At 44.9% G+C, this 24,176-nt stretch overlaps 1 protein-coding gene across 2 annotated transcripts in view; it reads left to right on the top strand.

Annotated features, from left to right (window-relative positions):
* CSF1R (colony stimulating factor 1 receptor) overlaps nucleotides 1-20,382 on the top strand; it is a 104,798-nt gene extending 84,416 nt beyond the window's left edge. For both annotated transcript variants that reach the window (XM_073649783.1, XM_073649781.1), the window contains exons 16-21: nucleotides 6,362-6,477; nucleotides 7,096-7,218; nucleotides 8,796-8,907; nucleotides 9,498-9,597; nucleotides 10,294-10,399; nucleotides 18,654-20,382. In XM_073649783.1, the coding sequence (XP_073505884.1) occupies nucleotides 6,362-6,477; nucleotides 7,096-7,218; nucleotides 8,796-8,907; nucleotides 9,498-9,597; nucleotides 10,294-10,399; nucleotides 18,654-18,761 (665 nt within the window). In that variant the 3' untranslated portion in view covers nucleotides 18,762-20,382. The remainder of the gene's footprint in view (nucleotides 1-6,361; nucleotides 6,478-7,095; nucleotides 7,219-8,795; nucleotides 8,908-9,497; nucleotides 9,598-10,293; nucleotides 10,400-18,653) is intronic.
* Nucleotides 20,383-24,176: the final 3,794 nt, after the last annotated feature.

Below are 24,176 nucleotides of genomic sequence, written 5' to 3'. Positions count from 1 at the left end.
CTACTGAGCTGGACTGTCTGCGCTCAGAAGTGCGCCAGCTGACCAAAAACCTGGCCACTGTGATGAGTGCCCTGCAACTGAGCCTGAGCCAGAGACGGAAGGAAAGATCCTGCTAGCCGACTGCCCTGAGGATGTCCCCTGGATGACCGGAGGAGAAGCAAACCCTGGGTCCGAGGGCCAGCACCCAGGAATAGACTCAGCAGGCCCCTCAGACTGGCACCGCAGGTTCGTGGGAGGAAGACCTTTCCTATCCATCATACTTGATGGCATTGCGATACCTGCCCTGCTGGACACCGGATCCCAGGTAACAATCATACCTGATATCCTCTATAGCAAATACTGGTCCATGGACAGTCTCCAACCCCCAAACCCAGACTTTTCAGTATATGCCACTAACGGCCTCCCTCTTGACCTACTCGGGGTTAAGAATGTAGCAGTAAAAGTGGGGAGAGTGGAGTTAAAGGACCAGGGACTCATTGTAGTGAAGACTGTCAATGAGGAAAATGGACTGAATATGGTACTAGGCACTAACATTGTTGGCAACTGTTTGGAGGAGGTTGTGTTTTTACTCCAACAGCTCGCTGACGTTGCCAGACCAGGGCAGAGGAGAGCGATCCAGAAGGAGATCCGAGCCCTGACGTACCAGCAGCAAGCGCAGCTGACCGGCGGTGAGATTGGTAACGTGCGGGTAACTGACCCGATACCCATTGTAATTCCCCCAATGAGTGAAATGCTTATCTGGTGTAGAGCAGCAATAGGTCTTAAAGGACAGAGCTACCAGGTGGTAGTAGAACCCCTTAGCTCAGAGCACAGACCTACACTCTTAACCGCCAGGGGGGTAGTAGATGTACGCAATGGGAGGGTGCCCGTCTGTCTTAACTATGGGGAAGACGAGGTTAAATTACCACGTTATGCCACTATTGCCAAACTCTACACTGTAAATAATAACTCTATTCACATGGCGGAGTCCTTAACCTCCCCAGACCAAGTGGAGGATAATGACCCTACAACACAGGAGGGGGATTGGTGTCAACAGCTCCACGTTGGGACAGACACCACTCCTGCCCACCAGAAACAGGGAGTACACCGGGTGGTTCAGGAATACGAGCAGGTATTCAGCAAACACCCGCTTGACTTTGGGAGGATTAAGGGTGTACAACATCACATCCCCACAGGCAACCATCCCCCTATCAAGGAACGGTACAGGCCTATACCTCCAGCACACTACCAGAAAGCCAAGGAGATGTTGCATGACATGAAGAAGGCAGGGGTAGTAAGGGATAGTTGTAGACCCTGGGCAGCTCCCCTAGTTCTAGTCAGGAAGAAGGATGGAAGCATGAGAATGTGCGTAGATTACCGTCAAGTAAATCGCATTACACATAAAGATGCATACCCTTTACCACGTATTGAGGAATCCCTGGCTGCCTTGAAGTCTGCAAATTACTTTTCCACCCTTGACCTCACTAGTGGGTTCTGGCAAGTAGCTGTGGCTGAGGAGGATCAGGAGAAGACGGCCTTCACCACCCCGATGGGACTCTGCGAGTTCAACAGTATGCCGTTTGGACTCTGCAATGCCCCCGGAACGTTCCAGAGATTGATGGAGTGCTGCCTGGGACACCGCAACTTCGAGACTGTGTTATTATACCTGGATGACGTGATTGTGTACTCCAAGACGTATGAGGACCACTTGAAGCACCTGGCGGAGGTATTTGAGTCACTGTCCCAGTATGGGATGAAGTTGAAGCCCTCCAAGTGCCACCTGCTCAAGAAGAAGGTACAGTACCTGGGACACATTGTCAGTCCAGAAGGGGTAGCACCAGACCCGGAGAAGGTCACTGCCATCCAGAAATGGCCGGAGCCGAAGAACCTCAAGGAGGTGCGTCAGTTCCTGTGACTGATAGGATACTACCGGAGGTTTGTAAAAGATTACACCAAGAGAGCAGCACCTCTGCAAGACCTCCTGGTAGGACAGTCCCCCAAGGGCAGAAATCCCCCATTCCACTGGGGTAAAGAACAGGCTGAATTATCTCAAGAAATGAAGGAGATCCTGACAGGTGATGAGATCCTAGCCTACCCTGACTACAGCCAACCGTTCCTGCTGTATACTGATGCCAGCAATGAAGGATTGGGAGCTGTCCTAAGTCAGAAGCAGAATGGTCAGGAGAAAGTCATCGCGTATGCAAGCAGGAAGCTCCGCCCGACCGAGAGGAACCCAGAGAACTATAGCAGCTTCAAGTTGGAGTTTCTGGCCTTGGTCTGGGCCATTACAGAAAGGTTCAAGCACTACCTAGCCTCCAGCAAGTTCACTGCCTACACTGACAATAACCCCTTAACTCATCTTGAAACAGCCAAGCTGGGAGCCATGGAACAACGATGGATGGCTCGGCTGTCAAACTACCAATTCACCATAAAGTACCGGGCGGGCCGCAAGAACGCCAACGCCGATGCCCTGTCCAGGATGCCTCACCAGTCAGACACAGAAGAAGAAGTGGATGACCTGGAAGAGGTTGAACTACCTGCCTTCCACCGGAATGGGATGACCCACGAGCTAAGAGCCTCCAGGAGGCAACGCGGTAAGACGTTAAACCCCTTGCCTCACCACAGCTGGAAAGAGAACCAGGACAGCGACCCGGTTGTCAGCCGTATCAAGGAACTGATAACCCAAGAAGGTTCCTCCCTGGAGAAGTATGCGTCTCTCCAAGCAAAGCAGCTGTGTAATGAGAGAAGCCGGGTGTTTATCTACCGTGAGAAGTTGTGCCGGAGGTACGTCAATCCCAAAACCCACGAGATGGTGTGGCAGATAGTGGTCCCCAAGACGGACATCCAGATGGTGTTGGAGGCCTACCACGATCAAGCGGGGCACTTTGGCTGGAAAAAGCTAGAGACCCTGTTGAAGTGCCGATTCTACTGGGTGGGGATGCGCAGCTCCATTGAGAGGTGGTGCAGAGACTGTGGACCCTGTGGCCTCAGAAGAAGAGACTACAGCAGCCAGAAGGCACCTCTGCAACCCATCAAGACGACTCGTCCTTTGGAGATCGTGGCCCTGGACCATGTCAAGTTGTCACCTAGTCGGTCAGGATACTCCTATGCCCTGACCATGGTGGATCACTACTCCAGGTTCCTGGTGGTCGCCCCTGTCAAAGACCTGACAGCAGAGACAGCAGCCAAGACGTTTCAAGCGTACTTCTGCAGACCCCATGGATACCCTGAGCAGGTACTGACTGACCAAGGCCCGGCCTATGAGGCTGAATTGTTCAAAGAGTTCTGCCCTCTGTACGAGTGTAAAAAGATCAGGACTACACCGTACCACCCCCAAACTAACGGTCTCTGTGAAAAGATGAACAACATCATCATCGATCTACTGAAGACCATACCACTAGAAGAGAGAAACCAGTGGCCAGACCTACTACCTGACTTAGTGGATCTGTATAATCACATACCAGTAAGCTCCACCAATTGCACTCCGGCATATCTAATGCGGGCAAGACCTGGGAAGTTGCCCAAGGACCTGGAGCTTGGTGTGGTAGAACCTGAAGCTGATGCAACCACTGAGGACTGGGACACAGCCAGACAGGAGCAGTACAGAAGAGTACAAGCCTGTGTCGAAGACAGTCTCACTCGGGTGAGGGATAAACAAGAAGCGCAATACAACAGAAGTGCACCAGCAGAACCCTTCACATCAGGAGAAGTGGTATTGAAAAGGAAGCGGAGGAACCACAAGCTTGATGACCAGTGGGAGAGAGAACCCTACACTGTGTTGAATTCAAGGTTTGACAACAGGAAGACGTGTTTGATCAGCAAAGATGGAGGGAGAACCACTGCAACAGTATCTCGGGACCATCTAAAGTTGTGTCCGGATCTGCTAAAACCCCAAGAAGAAGTGCCCCTCATCATCCAGGAGGAACCTGAAGAAGCAGTAATCCATACTGACTTAGGTGACTTCCCGGCAGATTGGCCTCAAATAGGAGGAGCGGTGATCGTCCCAGTACTCCACTTCTTCCAGCAACCAGAAAACTCTCTACAGCAAGTTGGACCTGTAAGTGCTGCTGAAGAGCCAGCTCAAGAAGGATCTCCGGCTGGAGCAGAGCAAGAAGGCCCAGCCAATGGTACACTTGCCAGTCCCATAGAGAGGTTAAGGCAATTTTACAACTTACCCACACGAAGGGCAGACAGGGTAACTGGTGATACAGACATTGATACCCCACAGACCAATGCATTACGCAGATCAGTACGCAGCACGAGAGGTAAACCCCCTGCTAGGTACATTGAATAAAATAGTACAATTTCTGAGAATGTAGATAGTTACCCCTGAGGTATTATGTATTATACTACATATTGTATTAATGTGTGTAACTTATATTTCTTCCCTTTGAATGGACAATTCAAGTGATATGGACACTTTAACTCTAACCTGTTTATTCCTTATATATGAACTCTGAGGCTGAGAACTTTGTGCAGCCCAAAGATTTTCTTTGTAAATATTTGCACTCCCTGGAGTGCCCCTTTGAGCAACCTCTCCGGAAGAGACTTGGACTTTCTGGTTGCTCACTGCCTACTGCTTTTGCAATGTATATATATATTTTTATTCATGTTTTGTTATGCAACGTTCAAGTGTTCTAACCTCCCATAAAGGGAAGCTTGTTATTTCTATTGTTTACAAAATGTGCTTCAGCCCGGGAGTGCTGACTTTAACTAGGGGGGAATGTGACGCCCTGCTGTGCATGGAGTCACAGACCAAAGGGGGGTGCATTTCAGGTTTTCTCCACAAGAGGCCCTCAGAGCATTCACACACCTCCACCCTACCTCAGAACCACCAGAGGGAGCCCTTTAGTGAATATATAAAGGAGGGTGGAGGCAGGAAGAGGGGAAGTTCAGTCAGTTGTCTAAGTAGTGAGTCCAGTCAGGAGTCTCTGCTGAGACACAGAAGGTTAGTGACTCAGCAGGTTTCTGCTGAGAGGAGTTGTTTGGAGTCTGCTGCAAGCAGCTCAGAGAGAGACAGCTAAGAGCGTGGCCGACGCTCTAAAGAGCGGCAGAAGAGGCAGCCAGCTTACTGCCAGTGTGTATAGCCTAGTGAGGGCCCAGAGTAGGCCGAAGGCTAGTGGAACAGTAGCATCGGGGACCGAGGAGCTTCATAAGCTCACCCCAGAAATATACCGGACACCGGCTCCGAGTCTGCAGAGCAGTATACCCTCTGTGGAAAACAACCGGATCTTTCCTGGAAGACTTCAGGTCTCAGGATAGCCCAGGAGCTGACACGTAACAGGACCAGGAGGCACGGAGGCTCCGCCATACCAGGAGCGTGCTCTTCAGCAAAAGGCCCTAACACCAGGTCAGCCGGCGCAACACAAGGACTAAGTTAGGCCTAGTTTCAGACAGGCCATAAACTATACAAGCGGCAAGGATACAGGAGGCCCTATACCTGCTCACTGAGGAGAGACCTGCAGTGCACCCCTCACCCTACAGTGCTTCGGGCGGTACAGCAACTCCACCAGTAAAAAGGTACTGAAGCCAAACGTGAGTCACCGCCATATAGTGCACCTTACCGAACACCGCTGCCCTGAGGCCTAGCTCCACCTGTGGGGAGCTACCCCATCATAGCTGCCATAACACCGGCCTCAGTGGACTGCCGCAGCGCTGGTGGTCCTCACCAGACACCACAGGTGGCGTCACAAACTTTCATTTTCCATTTAACCATTTAACCCCTTTTATTTTAAGAGATACCCCAGGGTACGGGCCCGGGAGCCGACCACCGCGACATCCCCCAAGGCCAGGCATTAAGGCCCGGGCGCCGAGTAGTCCCCATCCCCTGGGTGCCACATTTCTATTATACCTTTCCTCTGATTGTTCCTCATCTGGTTTTGTCTCCCACTCCTGAGAAAAAATACTGACCGAATACTGACCAATACTGATAGTGGGGCCGTTGCCTTAAGCATCTCTCCGGCATTTTTTTTTTTATTTAACTGTAAGAGTGGTGTCACTAATGTCTGATTCCTTCCAGTAGTGAAATAATTCTCAGCTGCCGTCTTCTGCTCTTCCCGCTCTCGCTCCACCATCTTGTGACCACAGCTTCTGACTAACCAGAAGTCAGAGGTAACGGTCACAAGTCTATGAGGGCACCATTCTGGCCTCGTTCTGGCTCTCATAGACTATCCAGAAGCTCACAACCTGGAGACGATGACCGGAGCTGTGCTGAGAACAGCAGAAGACGGCGACTGGTAATAATTTAACTATAGGTAGGGAACATACTCTGGGCGTGAAATAAAAAAATTGCTGAAGTGGTGCTTTAAGAACGTCTAGCCAGTAGGCTCTTGATTTTTTGTTATTTTTTGCTTTATGACTATGGGATTATACTGTGTTTTAGAGAATCCACTAGAAGAAGTAGAGGACATGGATGATCATTTACCACTGGACCTGCATGACCTTCTAAACTTTTCACTCCAAGTAGCACAAGGAATGTCATTCTTGGCCTCCAAAAATGTGAGTCTCCATTTACCCCCATTAATATCAATGGGAAAGACCTACAAAATGTATAGAAAATATACACTGCTAGCAGGTGGACTTATTTTTTCCTCCCTCAAAAAAATAATTTTTGCAATTGGGTACCATTAAGAATTTTGCACCGTTTTGCTTTGACAGGCTCTTTGTTTCTTGGCATATTCAGCTTTAGTCTGTGGCTATAAATCAGCTCAGAATAAGACAAGCAGAAGAGTTACTACTCCCGGAATAACCATCCTAATGGGCTGACAGATGGATTCTTATTTAACAAAATTCTGCAGCCTGCACTAGACGGTACAAAACAGAGGCTACAGAAGGCAAATGGTGGAAAATTTTTAACCTAATCCAACTGCAAAAATTATTTTCAGACCAAAATATATGCATTTGAGTAAAAAAAAAAGTCCTCATGGGTTGACAACCCAATTAAAGATACCTGTAGCCTAATTTGCCTTCAAAATCTGGTGATAGACCGGACATCCCTAGCATTAGTAGCAGCCAAGTGGTCTCCAATGCAATAAAGTTGGATTTTTTATATACTCCGTTGATTCACTGATGTATTATATCGCCTATGTACTAATATTTCTCACATTCCACGCGTAGTGCATTCACAGAGATGTCGCTGCAAGAAATGTATTAATAACTCATGGACGCCTTGCCAAGATCTGTGACTTTGGACTGGCCAGGGACATCGAGAATGACAGCAACTATGTTGTTAAAGGCAATGTGAGTCTTCCATATTTCTCCCCAAATTAATTGTGTATATTCCTAAATAAATGCCTACACACAGTGAAATGTAATATTGCTGAATGTGATAATATGGAGTCAATGATGATTTGCTGGACTGATAGTTTTCATATGGTTTAGTTTTTTTAATGATATCCTTTGTTTTACAAAAATGGTGCCAACCTTCCAGATCCCCACCGATAAGGGCTCATGCAAACGTCTGTGAAACTCAGTCCAAGTACGGGCTGCAATGCATGGACTGTGTGCGTGTCTCCTGACCTGAACTTGACAGCCTCATATAGGCCTTTGAGGCGGTGGAGCTTGGGTCGAGAGACCTACGGACAGTCCATGTATTGCGTTTCATGCTCTGACTGAGTTTCTTGGACATCTGCATGATCCCTCATGTCTACTATAGTCCCATATCTTCAGTGTGAATGGAGCTATAGTGCACATGTGTGACCACCACTCGATTAGAATTTATGGGAGCAGTGGTAACTAGAGATGGTGTTATGGTGAGATGGTCAGCTACGTCAGTCGCTGGATGGGAACCTGAGAGCCGCCTCTCATCTGATGGCACCTATGGCTCTTCTCTTGATTAGCCGGCCTGGCACAATGTCACATGTGCATCATGCCACAACAATGACATTGAGGTGGGTTGGCTAATGAAAAGAAGCCAAGGATGCCATTAGATAAGAGGCAGTTCTCACGGGTTGCATCCAGTAAGCATAGATTACTGGTGTGGACAATGGAGTGGACCCTGGAAATTGATTCACACCAACTCTAGTGGTCACACATTACGGTTTCCATAGAACCACAAAAATGAATGGAGCAGTAGTGCGCATGCGTGGCCAACAAACTATTCCTAGTTTACAGGAGAAATGGCCACACTAATGATTACCGTTTTTACACACAAAAGTAAAAGAAGCAGTGGATAGGTGATATATGTTGCTCATGGGATAACACTTCTTCATACAGAGGGTGGATGCAGGCATAAAAAACCATGTATGTCAGCCACCAACTCCTGATTATTAGGCCATGTTCACAATCAGACGTTGTGTATCTGTTAGTAATTTTCAGTGTAGAAAAACTGGTCTCCACATCTCCTAAATGTGCTGACATGGTGCAGACTCCAAGAGGAACAACACGTTCCTTGTGCCAGCAGCACTGAAAGCATACATGCCTCTGAGCTCTATGGTCGATGCTGCATTACTGGAACTATTGTATCCTCTGTAAACTATCACAATGGAGTCAACAGTTTCACTTCACACTGAATGTTTACCACTATTTCTAGTTTTCTTCGTATTTGGCAAATTTCCCTATTTTATTAAATTGAATTTATAGAATATTATGAATGCATTAAAGGTCTTCATGTACTAAGTGAGGATACAGCCATGCGATGAGCTAGCTGCATGCGTCTAAGCTTTACCCAATTGCGGTTGCTGCACGGCCTCCTTGTGCTGCCGTAAAGGCATTCCAGCAGTCAGATTGGTTTAATATAGACCATTATAATATTGAACCCCAGGCACAATTCAATGTTATGTTAATGTGCATTTTTTAAAAATGTTTTGTTATTTAAGGCTCGACTCCCAGTCAAGTGGATGGCCCCCGAGAGCATCTTTGATTGTATCTACACAGTACAAAGTGATGTTTGGTCCTATGGAATCCTTCTGTGGGAGATCTTTTCTCTTGGTGAGCCCAGATCATTGAAGACCAACTCCGTACACAGCTAAATATTTGATGGTCAAACAATGACCTTGAGGTCACGTTAATCTATAGAGTAATAGAAGTGGACCTGATTAACCACAGTGCAACCCAAGTTTATACAAGTCATAATACATACAGGCAGGATTAGTCTTGGATTGGTTGGTGTCCTGTGTATTACCTTCGATGGATGCCCTAACATAAGATGTGCCATATGGTGCCCAAATAACACTGTGAAATGAATAACCTATGGGATGTACAGTAACTGTGCACACAGCGTTGCTGCCTTTGTATAGGTTTCAGCACAAAACGTGAGAGCTGGGGTACAAGCTCTAGGTGCCCAGGCCATTGGGATTGATGTCAGCCCGTAAAGTTCTACCTTAGGCAAGTGATGCGTCCTATGTGACTGCAGGAGTACCTTTGATTGAAAATGTGGACATCCGGTAATTCTATATTCACAAATAGTGTGAATTATTTTTGCGCTTTGTTTTTAGACATGACTTTTTAGTTTTGATAATTTTTTGACACTCAATGTCTTGTAATACTCTATTTTATAAGCTACTGCTTCTTCATTACAGGCAGGAGCCCATATCCTGGGGTTATTGTCAACCGAAAATTCTACAAGATGATAAAAGATGGATGCAAGATGGACTGCCCAGATTATGCTCCCCTGGACTTGTAAGTGAGAGTAAGAACTAGCTAGGCTAAAATAACATAACGCAGTAAATTCAGACCAACTCAACGACAAGGACATAAAATTCAAAAAGCATCACAGAAAAATGGCAGCCAGATTTAGCAACACCAAGACACAAACTGATCAAACAACCACTCGCACGCTGACCAATTCATGGAGGTGTTGGTTGCTTAGTGTTAGAATTCCACATGGAGAAGACTTGTTTAGGGCGCCAGTCACATAGATGTACAGCCTATTAGTGATGCCCATGCTCTTACATTAGACGGGCTGCCCAGCTCTATAAATTCACGTGTAGCACAGTTCTAGTCAAACATTTCTGCGGAAAGGACTAAGATATTGATGACCTATCCCTAGTTCTGCCACCCCACCAATCTGCTCATTCTGGGTCCAGTAGTGGCCAGAAGTACACAGACTACAGAGTCAGATGTAAGGATGGGTCATCAATGTCTTAATACAGCCAGATGCAATGAACACAAGTAGCAAAAGTTACCAGAAAGGAATTGTACCAGCCATTACACAGTATATAGCAGGGGCACATTTGTAACCAATTTTTTAACGCATCCAATTATGGAACTTAATTTTCTTCCAAGATCTGTTAATTAAAATGCACTTTGTTCATTGAACAACCCCTCTAAGTAATATGCCATTTACTGATGATACATTCGCTTTGACAATCTTAGATATCGCCTAATGAAAGAATGCTGGGACTTGGAGCCTACTCGTCGACCAACCTTTAACCAGATCACGGATCTCATCAACAGACAAATGAATTTAATCTCAAACCAGGTAAGGCCACAATTAAACGGGTCGACGACGAGTCTTGATTAGACTTCTGATTGACTACATGTGGTCATTTGACAGCCTTTTTAGCCAGGCTAACGCACTTCCATGCTCACGGAACGATCATTAATACAATTGTTCTGTAAACAGAGAATATCATCTGTGCTCGGCAGCACACAATGCTCGGCAGCACATCAGGATGGTGTGCTGCCGAGAACGATCATTTTTAAGCTTAAACATCATTTCTAGTGATGATCGAGCGTGTTCCATTAACCCCTTCGGCGAGCAGAGATAGCCTGTCAAACAGCCGTGACACTTGCAGGCGCGGCGACATTAAAAGAAATGCAGAGCACGCCAAAATGCTCAGCGAGCACCTGAGCATGCTTGCCGGAAAGGGTTAATAGAACAGGCTCGATCATCACTAATCATTTCATCTAACAAAAGAGTTATTGGTCCGTTCATCATGTGATTGCTAGTCTGTTTTGATAGGCCAATACTCAGTCAGGAGCATTCATATCAACACTCATTCCCGATAATTAGCCAGTGTAAATGGCCCTCAAGACTGTGTATGATAATAGAATGGAAAACACCCATGTAATTGCTTGCAATTACTCTCATTCAGATGTCCAAGAGCCAAATGTGCTGTCATATACACTGCTCAAAAAAATAAAGGGAACACTTAAATAACACATCCTAGATCTGAATGAATGAAATATTCTCATTGAATACTTTGTTCTGCACAAAGTTGAATGTGCTGACAACAAAATCACACAAAAATCATCAATGGAAATCAAATTTATTAACCAATGGAGACCTGGATTTGGAGTCACCCCCAAAATTAAAGTGGAAAAACACACTACAGGCTGATCCAACTTTGATGTAATGTCCTTAAAACAAGTCAAAATGAGGCTCAGTATTGTGTGTGGCCTCCACATGCCTGTATGACCTCCCTACAACGCCTGGGCATGCTCCTGATGAGGTTGCGGATGGTCTCCTGTGGGATCTCCTCCCAGACCTGGACTAAAGCATCCTCCAACTACCGGACAGTCTGTGGTGCAACGTGACGTTGGTGGATGGAGCGAGACATGATGTCCCAGATGTGCTCAATCAGATTCAGGTCTGGGGAACGGGCGGGCCAGTCCATAGCTTCAATGCCTTCATCTTTCAGGAACTGCTGACACACTCCAGCCACATGAGGTTTGGCATTGTCCTGCATTAGGAGGAACCCAGGGCCAACCGCACCAGCATATGGTCTCACAAGGGGTCTGAGGATCTCATCTCGGTACCTAATGGCAGTCAGGCTACCTCTGGTGAGCACATGGAGGGCTGTGCGGCCCTCCAAAGAAATGCCACCCCACACTATTACTGACCCACTGCCAAACTGGTCATGCTGAAGGATGTTGCAGGCAGATCGCTCTCCACGGCGTCTCCAGACTCTGTCACGTCTGTCACATGTGCTCAGTGTGACCTGCTTTCATCTGTGAAGAGCACAAGGTGCCAGTGGCGACTTTGCCAATCCTGGTGTTCTGTGGCAAATGGCAAGCGTCCTGCATGGTGTTGGGCTGTGAGCACAACCCCCATCTGTGGACGTCGGGCCCTCATACCACCCTCATGGAGTCGGTTTCTAACCGTTTGTGCAGACACATGCACATTTGTGGCCTGCTGGAGGTCATTTTGCAGGGCTCTGGCAGTGCTCCTCCTGTTCCTCCTTGCACAAAGGCGGAGGTAGCGGTCCTGCTGCTGGGTTGTTGCCCTCCTATGGCCCACTCCACGTCTCCTGGTGTACTGGCCTGTCTCCTGGTAGCACCTCCAGCCTCTGGACACTACGCTGACAGACACAGCAAACCTTCTTGCCCCAGCTTGCATTGATGTGCCATCCCGGATGAGCTGCACTACCTGAGCAACTTCTGTGGGTTGTAGAGTCTGTCTCATGCTACCACGAGTGTGAAAGCACAGCCAACATTCAAAATTGACCAAAACATCAGCCAGAAAGCATTGGTACTGAGATGTGGTCTGTGGTCCCCACCTGCAGAACCACTCCTTTATTGAGGGTATCTTTATAATTGCCAATAATTTCTATCTATTGTCTATTCCATTTGCACAACAGCATGTGAAATTGATTTTCAATCAGTGTTGCTTCCTAAGTGGACAGTTTGATTTCACAGAAGCTTGATTTACTTGGAGTTATATTCTGCAGTTTAAGTGTTCCCTATTTTTTTGAGCAGTGTATATATTGCAGATTTAGAAAGACTCCCATTCTGATTCCTAATGGGTGATAAGAACTTGTCGAGGATTCAAAAACATGGCTTCTATCTTCCAAAAAAACAGATACACATGTGCCCTGCTGCCGGGTCAGTACTCTGTAGCCCTGCAACCCTCCTCCTAACTGCTCCTCTTTTGATTATTTGGCCTGGTGCGACATGGTGTGCGCGTTACTCTGCAACGATGATGTCGCACCAGGCGGGCTAATCAAAAGTGGAGTCAAGGTTGTTGGTAGGTAGGAGGCGGTTTGGGTAGTGCTCCCTTCCAGCGGCCATGGAATACTGATCTGGCTGATGGACCAGTGTCCTGCAAGTCGATTTGCTCATCTCTAATTGTGAACGGTATTACGACTGAACCATGTAGAGTCCATGAGCTGCAAACCAAGGACAGATATCATGCAGTTTCTAGAAAGCAACAATGTTTTTCTAACCCTGGACAACCTCTATAAGAAATGCTCAATCTCCCTGTGGGCATTGTTATGTCAGTAAGTGAAGGGAAAGCCCTCCAACCTCCAATCGAAGAGTCCTAGAATAAAAGGGGGATGACCGGGGGCAACATACTTAAGGATTCATATAGAGTGATAGTGGGAACCAGTGGACCCCATTGAGATGTCAGCTATGGGGTAGTCTTTACTCTATATACTCCTATGTATTGCCCTCAATTGAGGAGGTAAATTGGGATACCAGAGGTCAGACCACCAAAATCATTAAAGGGGTATTACCATCTCCAAGATCCTATCCCAATATGTAGTAGGTGTAATAATAATATTAGCAAATACCTCCAAATAGAAATCTAGTATAGTATTTTTGATTCGCTATTTCCTCATGTGCAGGCATTGCAGGACCTTAGGTATCCATGGTTACGTCCACTGATAACGTGACAGTTAGCTAGCTGCTAGTGGTCATAATCATGGATACCTAAGGTCCTGTATTGCCTGCACATGAGGTAAGTGGCATAGTGAATTAAAAATACTATACTACATTTCTAATTGTAGGTATTTGCTAATATTATTATTATTATTACTACACCTACTACATATTGGGATAGGATCTTGGAGATGGGAATACCCCTTTAAGTAACGAAATGCCATTACTTACGGTGGAAACCAGAAGTTTATATACACTATGTAAAAAACACATATGCATGTTTTTCTCAATATCTGACATGAAATCAGAATAAATCTTTTCCCTTTTAGGTCAATTAGGATAAGGCCCGGCGTCAGCACCCGGGCAAGTGCCGGGGCCCTGAGCAGGTGGGGGGCCCACTCACTGTCGGGCACCCCAGCGCACTATGAGACCCATGAATGGTGCGGTGCCGATGCCAGTGCCCCCCCCCCCCGGCAGCCAGCACAATACTTACCTCCCCCCGTGCCTCCGCAGCAGGTCCTGCATCTTCCGTGGCTGCTGCGCTGTGACGTCTCAGGTCAGAGGGCGCGGTGATGTCTTTACACTGTGCTCTCTACTGAGCCGCCACAGCGCAGAGCGGGAAGATGCCGGCATGGGTGAGGAGTCCGAAGCAGCGGCAGCAGGTGAGAAGTGAGGTATTTGATTTTTTTTTTTATAAGTATGGAGGCATGGGGCATTATAAGGGAGGGGGTGTGTGTGTGTGTGTGTGTGTGTGACATCCTGCATGGGGCATTATATGGAGGGAGAGGTGACATCCTGCATGGGGCATTATATGGAGGGAGAAGTAACATCCTGCATGGGGCATTATATGGGGGGGTAGGGTGACATCCTGCATGGGGCATTATATGGGGGGGTGACATGCTGCATGGGGCATTATATGGGGAGGGAGAGGTGACATCCTGCATGGGGCATTATATGTGAGAGGTGATATCTTGCATGGGGCATTAAATGGGGAGAGAGGTGACATTCTGCAAGGCGCATTATATTTGGGGGGAAGTGACATCCTGTATGGGGCATTATATGGGGGGGGGAGTAATATCCTGCATGGGGCATTATATGGGGAGAGAGGTGACATCCTGCATGGGGCATTATATGGGGGGAGAGGTGACATCCTGCATAGGGCATTATATGGGGGGGCATCCTGCATGGTGCATTATATGGGGGGGACATCCTGAATGTGGCATTATATTGGGGGGAAGTGACATCCTGCATGAGGCATTATATGGGGAGACAGGTGACATCCTGCATGGGGCATTATATGGGGGGGGGAGTGACATCCTGCATGGGACATTATATGGGGGGAGAGGTGACATCCTGCATGGGGCATTATATGTGAGGGTGACATCCTGCATGGGGCATTATATGGGGGGGGGGACATCCTGCATGGGGCATTATATGGGGGGGCATCCTGCATGGTGCATTATATGGGGGGGAAGTAATATCCTGCATGGGGCATTATATGGGCAGAGAGGTGACATCCTGCATGGGGCATTATATGGGGGGAGAGGTGACATCCTGCATGGGGCATTATATGGGGGCGGGGCATCCTGCATGGTGCATTATATGGGGGGGGACATCCTGCATTGGGGCATTATATTGGGGGGAAGTGACATCCTGAATGGGACATTATATGGGGGGGGGGGAAGTGACATCCTGCATGGGGCATTATATGGGGAGACAGGTGACATCCTGCATGGGGCATTATATCGGGGGGAAGTAACATCCTGTTTGGGGCATTATATGGGGGGGGAGTAATATCCTGCATGGGGCATTATATGGGGAGAGAGGTGACATCCTGCATAGGGCATTATATGGGGGGAGAGGTGACATCCTGCATGGGGCATTATATGGGGGGGGCATCCTGCATGGTGCATTATATGGGGGGACATCCTGAATGTGCCATTATATTGGGGGGGAAGTGACATCCTGCATGAGGCATTATATGGGGAGACAGGTGACATCCTGCATGGGGCATTATATGGGGGGGAAGTGACATCCTGCATGGGACATTATATGGGGGGGTGACATCCTGTATGGGGCATTATATGGGGGGGACATCCTGCATGGGGCATTATATGGGGGGGCATCCTGCATGGTGCATTATATGGGGGGAAGTAATATCCTGCATGGGGCATTATATGGGGAGAGAGGTGACATCCTGCATGGGCCATTATATGGGGGGAGAGGTGACATCCTGCATGGGGCATTATATGGGGGCGGGGCATCCTGCATGGTGCATTATATGGGGGGGGACATCCTGCATGGGGCATTATATTGGGGGGAAGTGACATCCTGAATGTGACATTATATGGGGGGGAAGTGACATCCTGCATGGTGTTATGATCTGCTACAAGCACTAAGAAAAGAAAGGAGATCTGTCCCTACAATAGAACTAAGCTAGATCCCTACGATGTAACGGGGAACCTGATCCTGCGATCAGACCCGCTAAAGTCCTCGGCTAGTCTGTACCAAGACCTATAGATGCAAGGGAGGGATCCCTACAAGAACTAGGGACTGGGATAAAGTTGGACACCTCCTAGCAGAAATAGTAGCAGTAAAAGACAAACACACAACATAGAACATAAAGGTCCGAAGACCTAGCTAAACTGACTGAGAAAGGTAACTAAGCACCAGGCTAGCTTAAGTGTAGAAATTACAATGAAGTCCAGCAAGGCCAGGAGGGCGGAGCAGGATTAAATAGGCAAAAAAGGTCATGTGACCAGCAAGATAGAAAAAACCTAACAGGAGAGTTCTAACACATGGGGCATTATATGGGGAGACAGGTGACATCCTGCATGGGGCATTATATGGGGGGGAGTGACATCCTGCAAGGGGCATTATATGGGGGGGATGACATCCTGCATGGGGCATTATATGGGGGAAGGGACATCCTGCATGGGGCATTATATGGGGGTGGGGAAGTGACATCCTGCATGGGGCATTTTATGGGGGGGGAATGACATCCTGCATGGGGCATTATGTGAGGGCACAGCCTGCATAGGGCATTATGTGGGGGCCAGTATTCCCCATGTATGGAGCGTTATATGGGGGCCAGTATTCTGTATGGAGCATTATAAGGGGGCCAGTATCCTCTACGGAGCGTTATAAGGGAGCTAGTTTCCTCTATGGAGCGTTATATGGGGACCAGTATACTGTATGGAGCGTTATACGGGGACCAGTATTCTGCATGGAGCGTTATATGGGGTCCATTATTCTGTATGGAGCAATATATGGGGCCCTTTATGCTGTATGGAGGACTATGTGGTGCCCATAATACTGTATGGAGGACTATACTGTCCGGTCTGCACTGTGCGCTGTGAGGATTCGCCGGTTTCTGAGCTTTTGTAGAATTTACTATAGATATCGCTCATGTAATGTAAGAAGTGAAATCTTTGGCCTTGTACTATATATATATTGCTCTGCGTTATCTGTGCATCATGAATCGTGGTATGTGTTAAAGGGGCCCACTGAGACTCTTTCACCCAGGGCCCACAAAAACCTGGAGCCGGACCTGATTAGGATTACCACAATTTTTAATATTTGCCAAATGCCAGAATAATGAGCGAGAGAGAGAGAATGTTTTAAAGCATTTTTACTACTTACTGCGGAGTCAAAAGTTTACATACATTTCATTAGTATTTGGTACCATTGCCCTTAAACTGAAACGTTTGGGATATCCTTCCACAAGCTTCTCACAATAGTTGGTGGGAATTTGGGCCCATTCCTCCTGACAAAACTGGTGTAGCTGATCCAGGTTTGTAGGTCGCCTTGCTCGCACCTGCCTTTTCAGCTTTGCCCATATATTTTCAATAGAATTGAGATCAGGCCTTTGTGATGGCCACTCCAAAACATTGACTTTGTTATCCTTAAGCCACTGTGTTACCATTTTGGCAGTATGCTTCGGGTCATTGTCCATTTGGAAGACCCATTTCCGCCCAAGCTTTAACTTCCCGGCTGATGTCTTGAGATGTTGCTTCAGTATTGCCACATAATCTTCTTTTCTCATGATGCCATGTATTTTGTAGAGTGCACCAGTCCCTGCTGCAGCAAAACAATCCCACAATATGATGCTGCCATCCCCGTGTTTCACAGTTGGAATGGTGTTTTTAGGCTTCCAAACTTCTCCCTTTTTCCTTCAAACATAACGATGGTCATTATGCTCAAAAAGTTCAATTTTCACTTCATCAGACTACAGGACATGTCTCTAAAAATTAAGGTCTGTGTTCCTGTGTGCATTTGCAAACATTAATCTGGCTTTTTTATGTTTCTTTTGAAGCAATGGCTTCTTCCTGGCAGAGTGGCCTTTCAGCCCATGTTGATACAGTACTCGTTTCACTGTGGTTATTGACACAATCTTACCAGCTTCTGCCATCATCTTCACAAGGTCTTTTGCTTTTGTCCTTGGGTTGATATGCACATGTCGGACCAAAGCACATTCATCTCTGGGACACAGAACCCGTCTCCTTCCTGAGTGGTATGATGGCTGGACCTTCCTATCTTGTTTGTATTTGCGTATAATTATTTGTACACATGAACAAGGCACTTTCAGGTATCTTGAAACTGTACCCAAGGATGAGCCAGACTTGGGCAAGTCCACAATTCTCTTCCTGATACCTTGGCTGATTTCTTTAGACTTTCCCATGATGCTACACAAAGAAGCAGTGTTTCAGGTGTGCATTAAGATACATCCACAGGTGTGTCTCTAATTAACTCATAAGTTGCCAAAAAAAACAAAAAAAGCTTCCAAACACATGACATCATCATATGGGTAGTCCAGAATTGTTTAAAGGCATAGTACTCTTAGTGTATGTAAACTTTTGACTTTGCAGTAAGCAATAAGAATGCCTTAAAACATTCTCTCTCTCATTATTCTCGCATTTGACAAATATTAAAAATTATGGTAATTCTAATGGACCTAAAACGGGAAAGGTTTATTCTGTTTTCATGTCAGATATTGCGAAAAACATGCATATGTGTCTTTTTATCTAGTGTATGTAAACTTCTGGTTTCAACTGTATATATACTTTTTGACCAGCTGCCATATCTTTTCACATTTCACAATACATTTAAAACTTTGTTTTTTTATCTTAAAGGATTATACAAACATCATTCAGGGGCAGCAAGAAGAGGATTGTGCAGATACAAAGTGTGCCGATTCCGTGAAGCCTCTCATGAAAGGAAACAACTACCAATTCTGCTAGTCGGAGACTTTGACAAAACCATTCCGATGTGTAGTAGCGTTGGTATTATATGGAAGGACAGCCAGCATTAATCTTCTGAAATATTCATTGGGGCATTATTTTTAATAGTTATTAAGCTAAGAAGTAAAACAGTCTCTCTATTAGCAGAATTGTAGGGAGATTGGTAAAATGTAGCATTAACGTGGTAGCACTGGAAAAGCAGATACTGAAAGGATTCACCAAATATTCGATGAACTACTGACAATCGTCAACTGATCGAGCTCTCTGCAGAAACTATTAGTATCCACTAGGGAATCGAGAATAAAAATGTGTCAAAAACAGAGAAAGGAGGGCACTTTTTTTTCTTTTTTTTTTTACTATATATATATTTTTTTTACTTTTGACATTTGTAAACAGAAAGTCAGATATTTACAGCATTATATGTTTTCCTTAACTATACTTTATAAAAGTTGCCATCTGAATTTGCATTAACAGTACGGTTCCTACATTGTCACAGTGCATGGCTTATTGATCACACATCTGTAAATGTTATTTTAGCCAAACTGTTGATTATCACTTAATTGGTCGACAGTAGGAATCAGCGGACCCATGGATGTTCTCTCTTCTCGACACTAGGTGTCCGGTAAGAACCCCAAACATTACATATCTAGTTTGCTCATCTATAGTTGACAGGTATTCCTAACGAACTCCAGATTTTAGTTTAAGTCGCTGCCAGATATCTCTGCTAAGAGAAAATAGGATCAGGCTTGTTGAAAGTCAACATGCCCAATCTTTATTTTACCCTCAACATATGTCGAACAAATAATGGCCAAATATTTCATACACATTAGATCATCTGGTTCCTGCCAAAATTGGCAAATCTGGCAGACGTAAGTCTGATTTGTATTAACGATTACCTTTCCATACACAGTTTCCAAACGGAAGCAGTCACAGTGGCTTATGATAACCTTAGAAAATGGTTAGGGGTTCCCCCAGAAGATGTTAAAGGTCAGAGGTGTAATTTAGTCGTCAATGTAAAATCTGTAGCAGGGTCCCCCACCTTTGTAATATTGGTGTCCTATTATTTTGGCCATGTCAGACATTGGGGCACCTATACCCCTAGCTGTTACCTTTAAAGTAGGGATGCGTTATTTGTAGGGGTTCCCCAGGTGGTAAAGGTTAGAGGTGTAATTTGACCCCAATGTAAAATCTGTCCCCCATTTTTATAACATTTGGAAAGGGTCTTTCAACCATGTTAGACATTGGGTCACCTATACCCATCACCTTTACAGTAGGGATGCGTTAGTCGTAGGGGTTTCCTAGGACCTTTTTCTCAGTCCTGAATAATCAAGTTGTGAATAATGATTCTGATAAATACTAATATATTCCAGCTAGACTGAACTACTATATGTGCTTGAATTCCTTAACTGGATGAAAAGGGAATTTTATATCACAATAAACCGTACATTATAAGCTATCTTGGTATATCGTATTGTGATGTTTAAGGCAGCAGTTATCAGTACAAAGCTAAGTGACCATACATCACTTCGGTAGCGCCTACAGTATTATTACGTACAATTAGTTCCATATATATGTGGACAGAGACAACATTTTTCTAATTTTGGTTCTAGACATTACCACAATGAATTTTAAACAAAACAATTCAGATGCAGTTGAAGTTCAGACTTTCAGCTTTCATTTGAGGGTATCCACATTAAAATTGGATGAAGGGTTTAGGAGTTTCAGCTCCTTAACATGTGCCACCCTGTTTTTAAAGGGAACAAAAGTAATTGGACAAATTAAATAATTGCAAATAAAATGTTCATTTCTAGTACTTGGTTGAAAACCCTTTGTTGGCAATGACTGCCTGAAGTCTTGAACTCATGGACATCACCAGACGCTGTGTTTCCTCCTTTTTGATGCTCTGCCAGGCCTTCACTGCGGTGGTTTTCAGTTGCTGTTTGTTTGTGGACCTTTCTGTCTGCAGTTTAGTCTTTAACAAGTGAAATGCATGCTCAATTGGGTTGAGATCAGGTGACTGACTTGGCCATTCTAGAATATTCCACTTCTTTGCTCTAATAAACTCCTGGGTTGCTTTGGCTTTATGTTTTGGGTCATTGTCCATCTGTAGTATGAAACGACGACCAATCAGTTTGGCTGCATTTGGCTGGATCTGAGCACACAGTATGGCTCTGAATACATCAGAATTCATTCAGCTGCTTCTGTCCTGTGTCAAATCATCAATAAACACTAGTGACCCAGTGCCACTGGCAGCCATGCATGCCCAAGCCATCACACTGCCTCCGCCGTGTTTTACAGATGGTGTGGTATGCTTTGGATCATGAGCTGTACCAAGGCTTCGCCATACTTTTCTCTTTCCATCATTCCGGTAGAGGTTGATCTTGGTTTCATCTGTCCAAAGAATGTTCTTCCAGAACTGTGCTGGCTTTTTTAGATGTTTTTGAGCAAAGTCCAGTCTCGCCTTTTTATTCTTGATGCTTATGAGTGGCTTGCACCGTGCAGTGAACCCTCTGTATATACTTTCATGCAGTCTTCTCTTTATGGTAGATTTGGATATTGACACGCCTACCTCCTGGAGAGTGTTGTTCACTTGGTTGGCAGTTGTGAAGGGGTTTCTCTTCACCATGGAGATTATTCTGCGATCATATACCACTGTTGCCTTCCGTGGGCGCCCAGGTCTTTTTGCATTGATGAGTTCACCAGTGCTTTCTTTCTTTCTCAGGATGTACCAAACTGTAGATTTTGCCACTCCTAATATTGTAGCAATTTCTCAGATGGGTTTTTTCTGTTTTTGCAGCTTAAGGATGGCTTGTTTCACCTGCATGGAGAGCTCCTTTGACCACATGTTTACTTCACAGCAAAATCTTCCAAATGCAAGCACCACACCTCAAATCAACTCCAGGCCTTTTATCTGCTTAATGGAGAATGACAACGAAGGGATTGCCCACACCTGTCCATGAAATAGCCTTGGAGTCAATTGTCTTATTACTTTTGGTCTCTTTAAAAACAGGGTGGCACATGTTAAGGAGTTGAAACTCCTAAACCCTTCATCTAATTTTAATGTGGATACCCTCAAATGAAAGCTGAAAGTCTGAACTTCAACTGCATCTGAATTGTTTTGTTTAAAATTCATTGTGGTAATGTCTAGAACCAAAATTAGAAAAATGTTGTCTCTGTCCAAATATATATGGACCTAACTGTATATCCTATGTATATGCATATAGAGGAACTAACACAGCCAACAATGGTCGCATATTATTTTATTAAAATGTAATTGCAGCATCTATGAGTATCAAATTATTAATAAAATATCACGTAACGGTCAGGATTTGATATGGGTTTAACCTTTTAATCAATTTAAAGGGAGAGTCCACTTAGGACAACCCTTTTATGTTAGAAGGGTCTCACAATAATAAACTAAAGACCCAGGGGATCCTGATAATTTATATGTAAGGAGGCCCAAAATTTTTCATTGTGGCCCTTGGTTGAGTGCCTGGTCCTCCAGAGGGATAAATGGTATTTGTAGGTGCCCTATACTATAATTGGCCAACAATGGACGATCCTCTTCTCAGGGTCGGCCGTAGGGATGTAAATTTTTGAATTTGCACATAGCTTGTCCTATTTCACTCCTTGAAGAGTCACAATTGGTGGTTTTCGGCTCCTAAAACTTGCACCCCCATTCCCACTTTTTGTGCCCTAAGCTATGGAAAGCCACTGGATAATATTACATTGGCAACTTTCTAAAGAGACCACCTTGTGACGATGTTATTTGAGTACTGTGTGAGTCTTTTGGGACTATTTGGTTAACCATAAGGAATGTGGAGGTCAATAGAAGGTACCATAGCGGTCACCATTTACCCCAAGATCATCCCTGCCCCCTATTGATAGAATGTTCTGAAAAAATTAGATGACCCTTTTAATTTCACATTTGATTGTATTTTCCTTACTAACCGCTACATATGCATGAAAATCAGTAGGAGCTTCTAATGTTTTATTACGCTTCGTTGTGATTAGTATTGGAGAAGTGGTAAATGGTAGAATCAATAACAGAAGTGGTTTAATATGTGATTCTTTGAAAATGGATAATTCTACATTCTAATTATCTTCATGGATAATTCTATACTGAACATAACAAACATCACATTTTTTTTGCTCCCATTTGTAGACTAGGGGGGTGACTTTGTTAGGATCCACTGATATTACTAGGAGAGACAGATCATGAATACTTATTTTCCTTGTAGCTACCATTACCCACAATGACCTCCTTGGACAACCACTTATGGCTTAATATGGAACACAGAAAGGGGTTGCACCCTCTGGTTTCTATTGTTACGTCATTATCTTGTGTCCTCCAACAAAACATAACCATAGCCAACAACTGACCGCAGCTAAAGTATGACGTCACATTAACTAAGCGTGGTTATAAAACCCTCTAAGGACAACTATTGTCTTTATGTCCTGTTCCATGAGTCTAATCAGAAAACCACAGGCAAGGAAAGGCTTTGGTTCTGGTGGCCCAAAAACATCCAAGTATTACATGGAAGACCATTCATGTAATTAGCCACCATTATCGTACAACAGTAACCTCCAGCAGCTATTGTAGTGGAGAAGCATATCCCGATGAACCTTATCCTAGTAAAACTAACTATTTGCTGTATGGGGTCCGCAATTGGATTATTGGGGGTGTCTACAATGTCTTCAAAGGGGTCGTCTCATCATTATAAATGGGTTAAATTGCAAAGTGCTTGTAAAAACAAGCAATTTTGCAAAAAAACGGGGAAGGTAATTAAAGCTGAGTTTATGGGTTAAAAATATGTAAAAGGGGAGATCCCCTCTAACTATACAGTGACCATAACACCATATTTTTCCTTTATATCTAATAATAACTTGACTTTATATTCAGCCAAAGTTTATTATTAATGTTCCTTTTTATAACTAATCTGATTGTGCTTTTAGAACTGTATAAGACTTGTAAGAAACCAATAACAGTATTACTTTTATTCTAAATAAATTTTTCATTTACTAAACTTATACGAATATTGACTAAATGAATTTAACATGCAAATGTGGGACCGTAACTGTAAGAAATAATACCTTATTTATGAAAGTAATGACATTTTTGGTAGTTATTTTTACTCAAAGCCAAAAACTGATTGAAGAGAGGAAAACTATAAATTTGGCCATGTTCACACCACGCTATTGCTCTCTATCTGACATATACCTGTGCGCCTGGAAAAGCTCTAGACATTACCTTACAATGTATTCTAATGACTGGATATGTTGCCCATAGGGTCCTATTGTAAAGAAATGTATACTGCACTTTGTGCTATTTTTTCTTCCTCTCTATGCTGCTGTGACGCTAGTCACTACTCATGGATAAGCAGTGAGGCTGGGTAGTCAAGAGGTCCGAGGTCA

Source organism: Phyllobates terribilis, unplaced genomic scaffold, assembly GCF_046119375.1.
Source record: "Phyllobates terribilis strain yellow unplaced genomic scaffold, ASM4611937v1 Scaffold_10__3_contigs__length_209671492, whole genome shotgun sequence".
In the NCBI taxonomy this organism is placed as follows: domain Eukaryota; kingdom Metazoa; phylum Chordata; class Amphibia; order Anura; family Dendrobatidae; genus Phyllobates; species Phyllobates terribilis.
The sequence above is the reverse complement of the archived record's forward strand: the minus strand, read 5'-3'. Positions and strand labels throughout refer to the sequence as shown.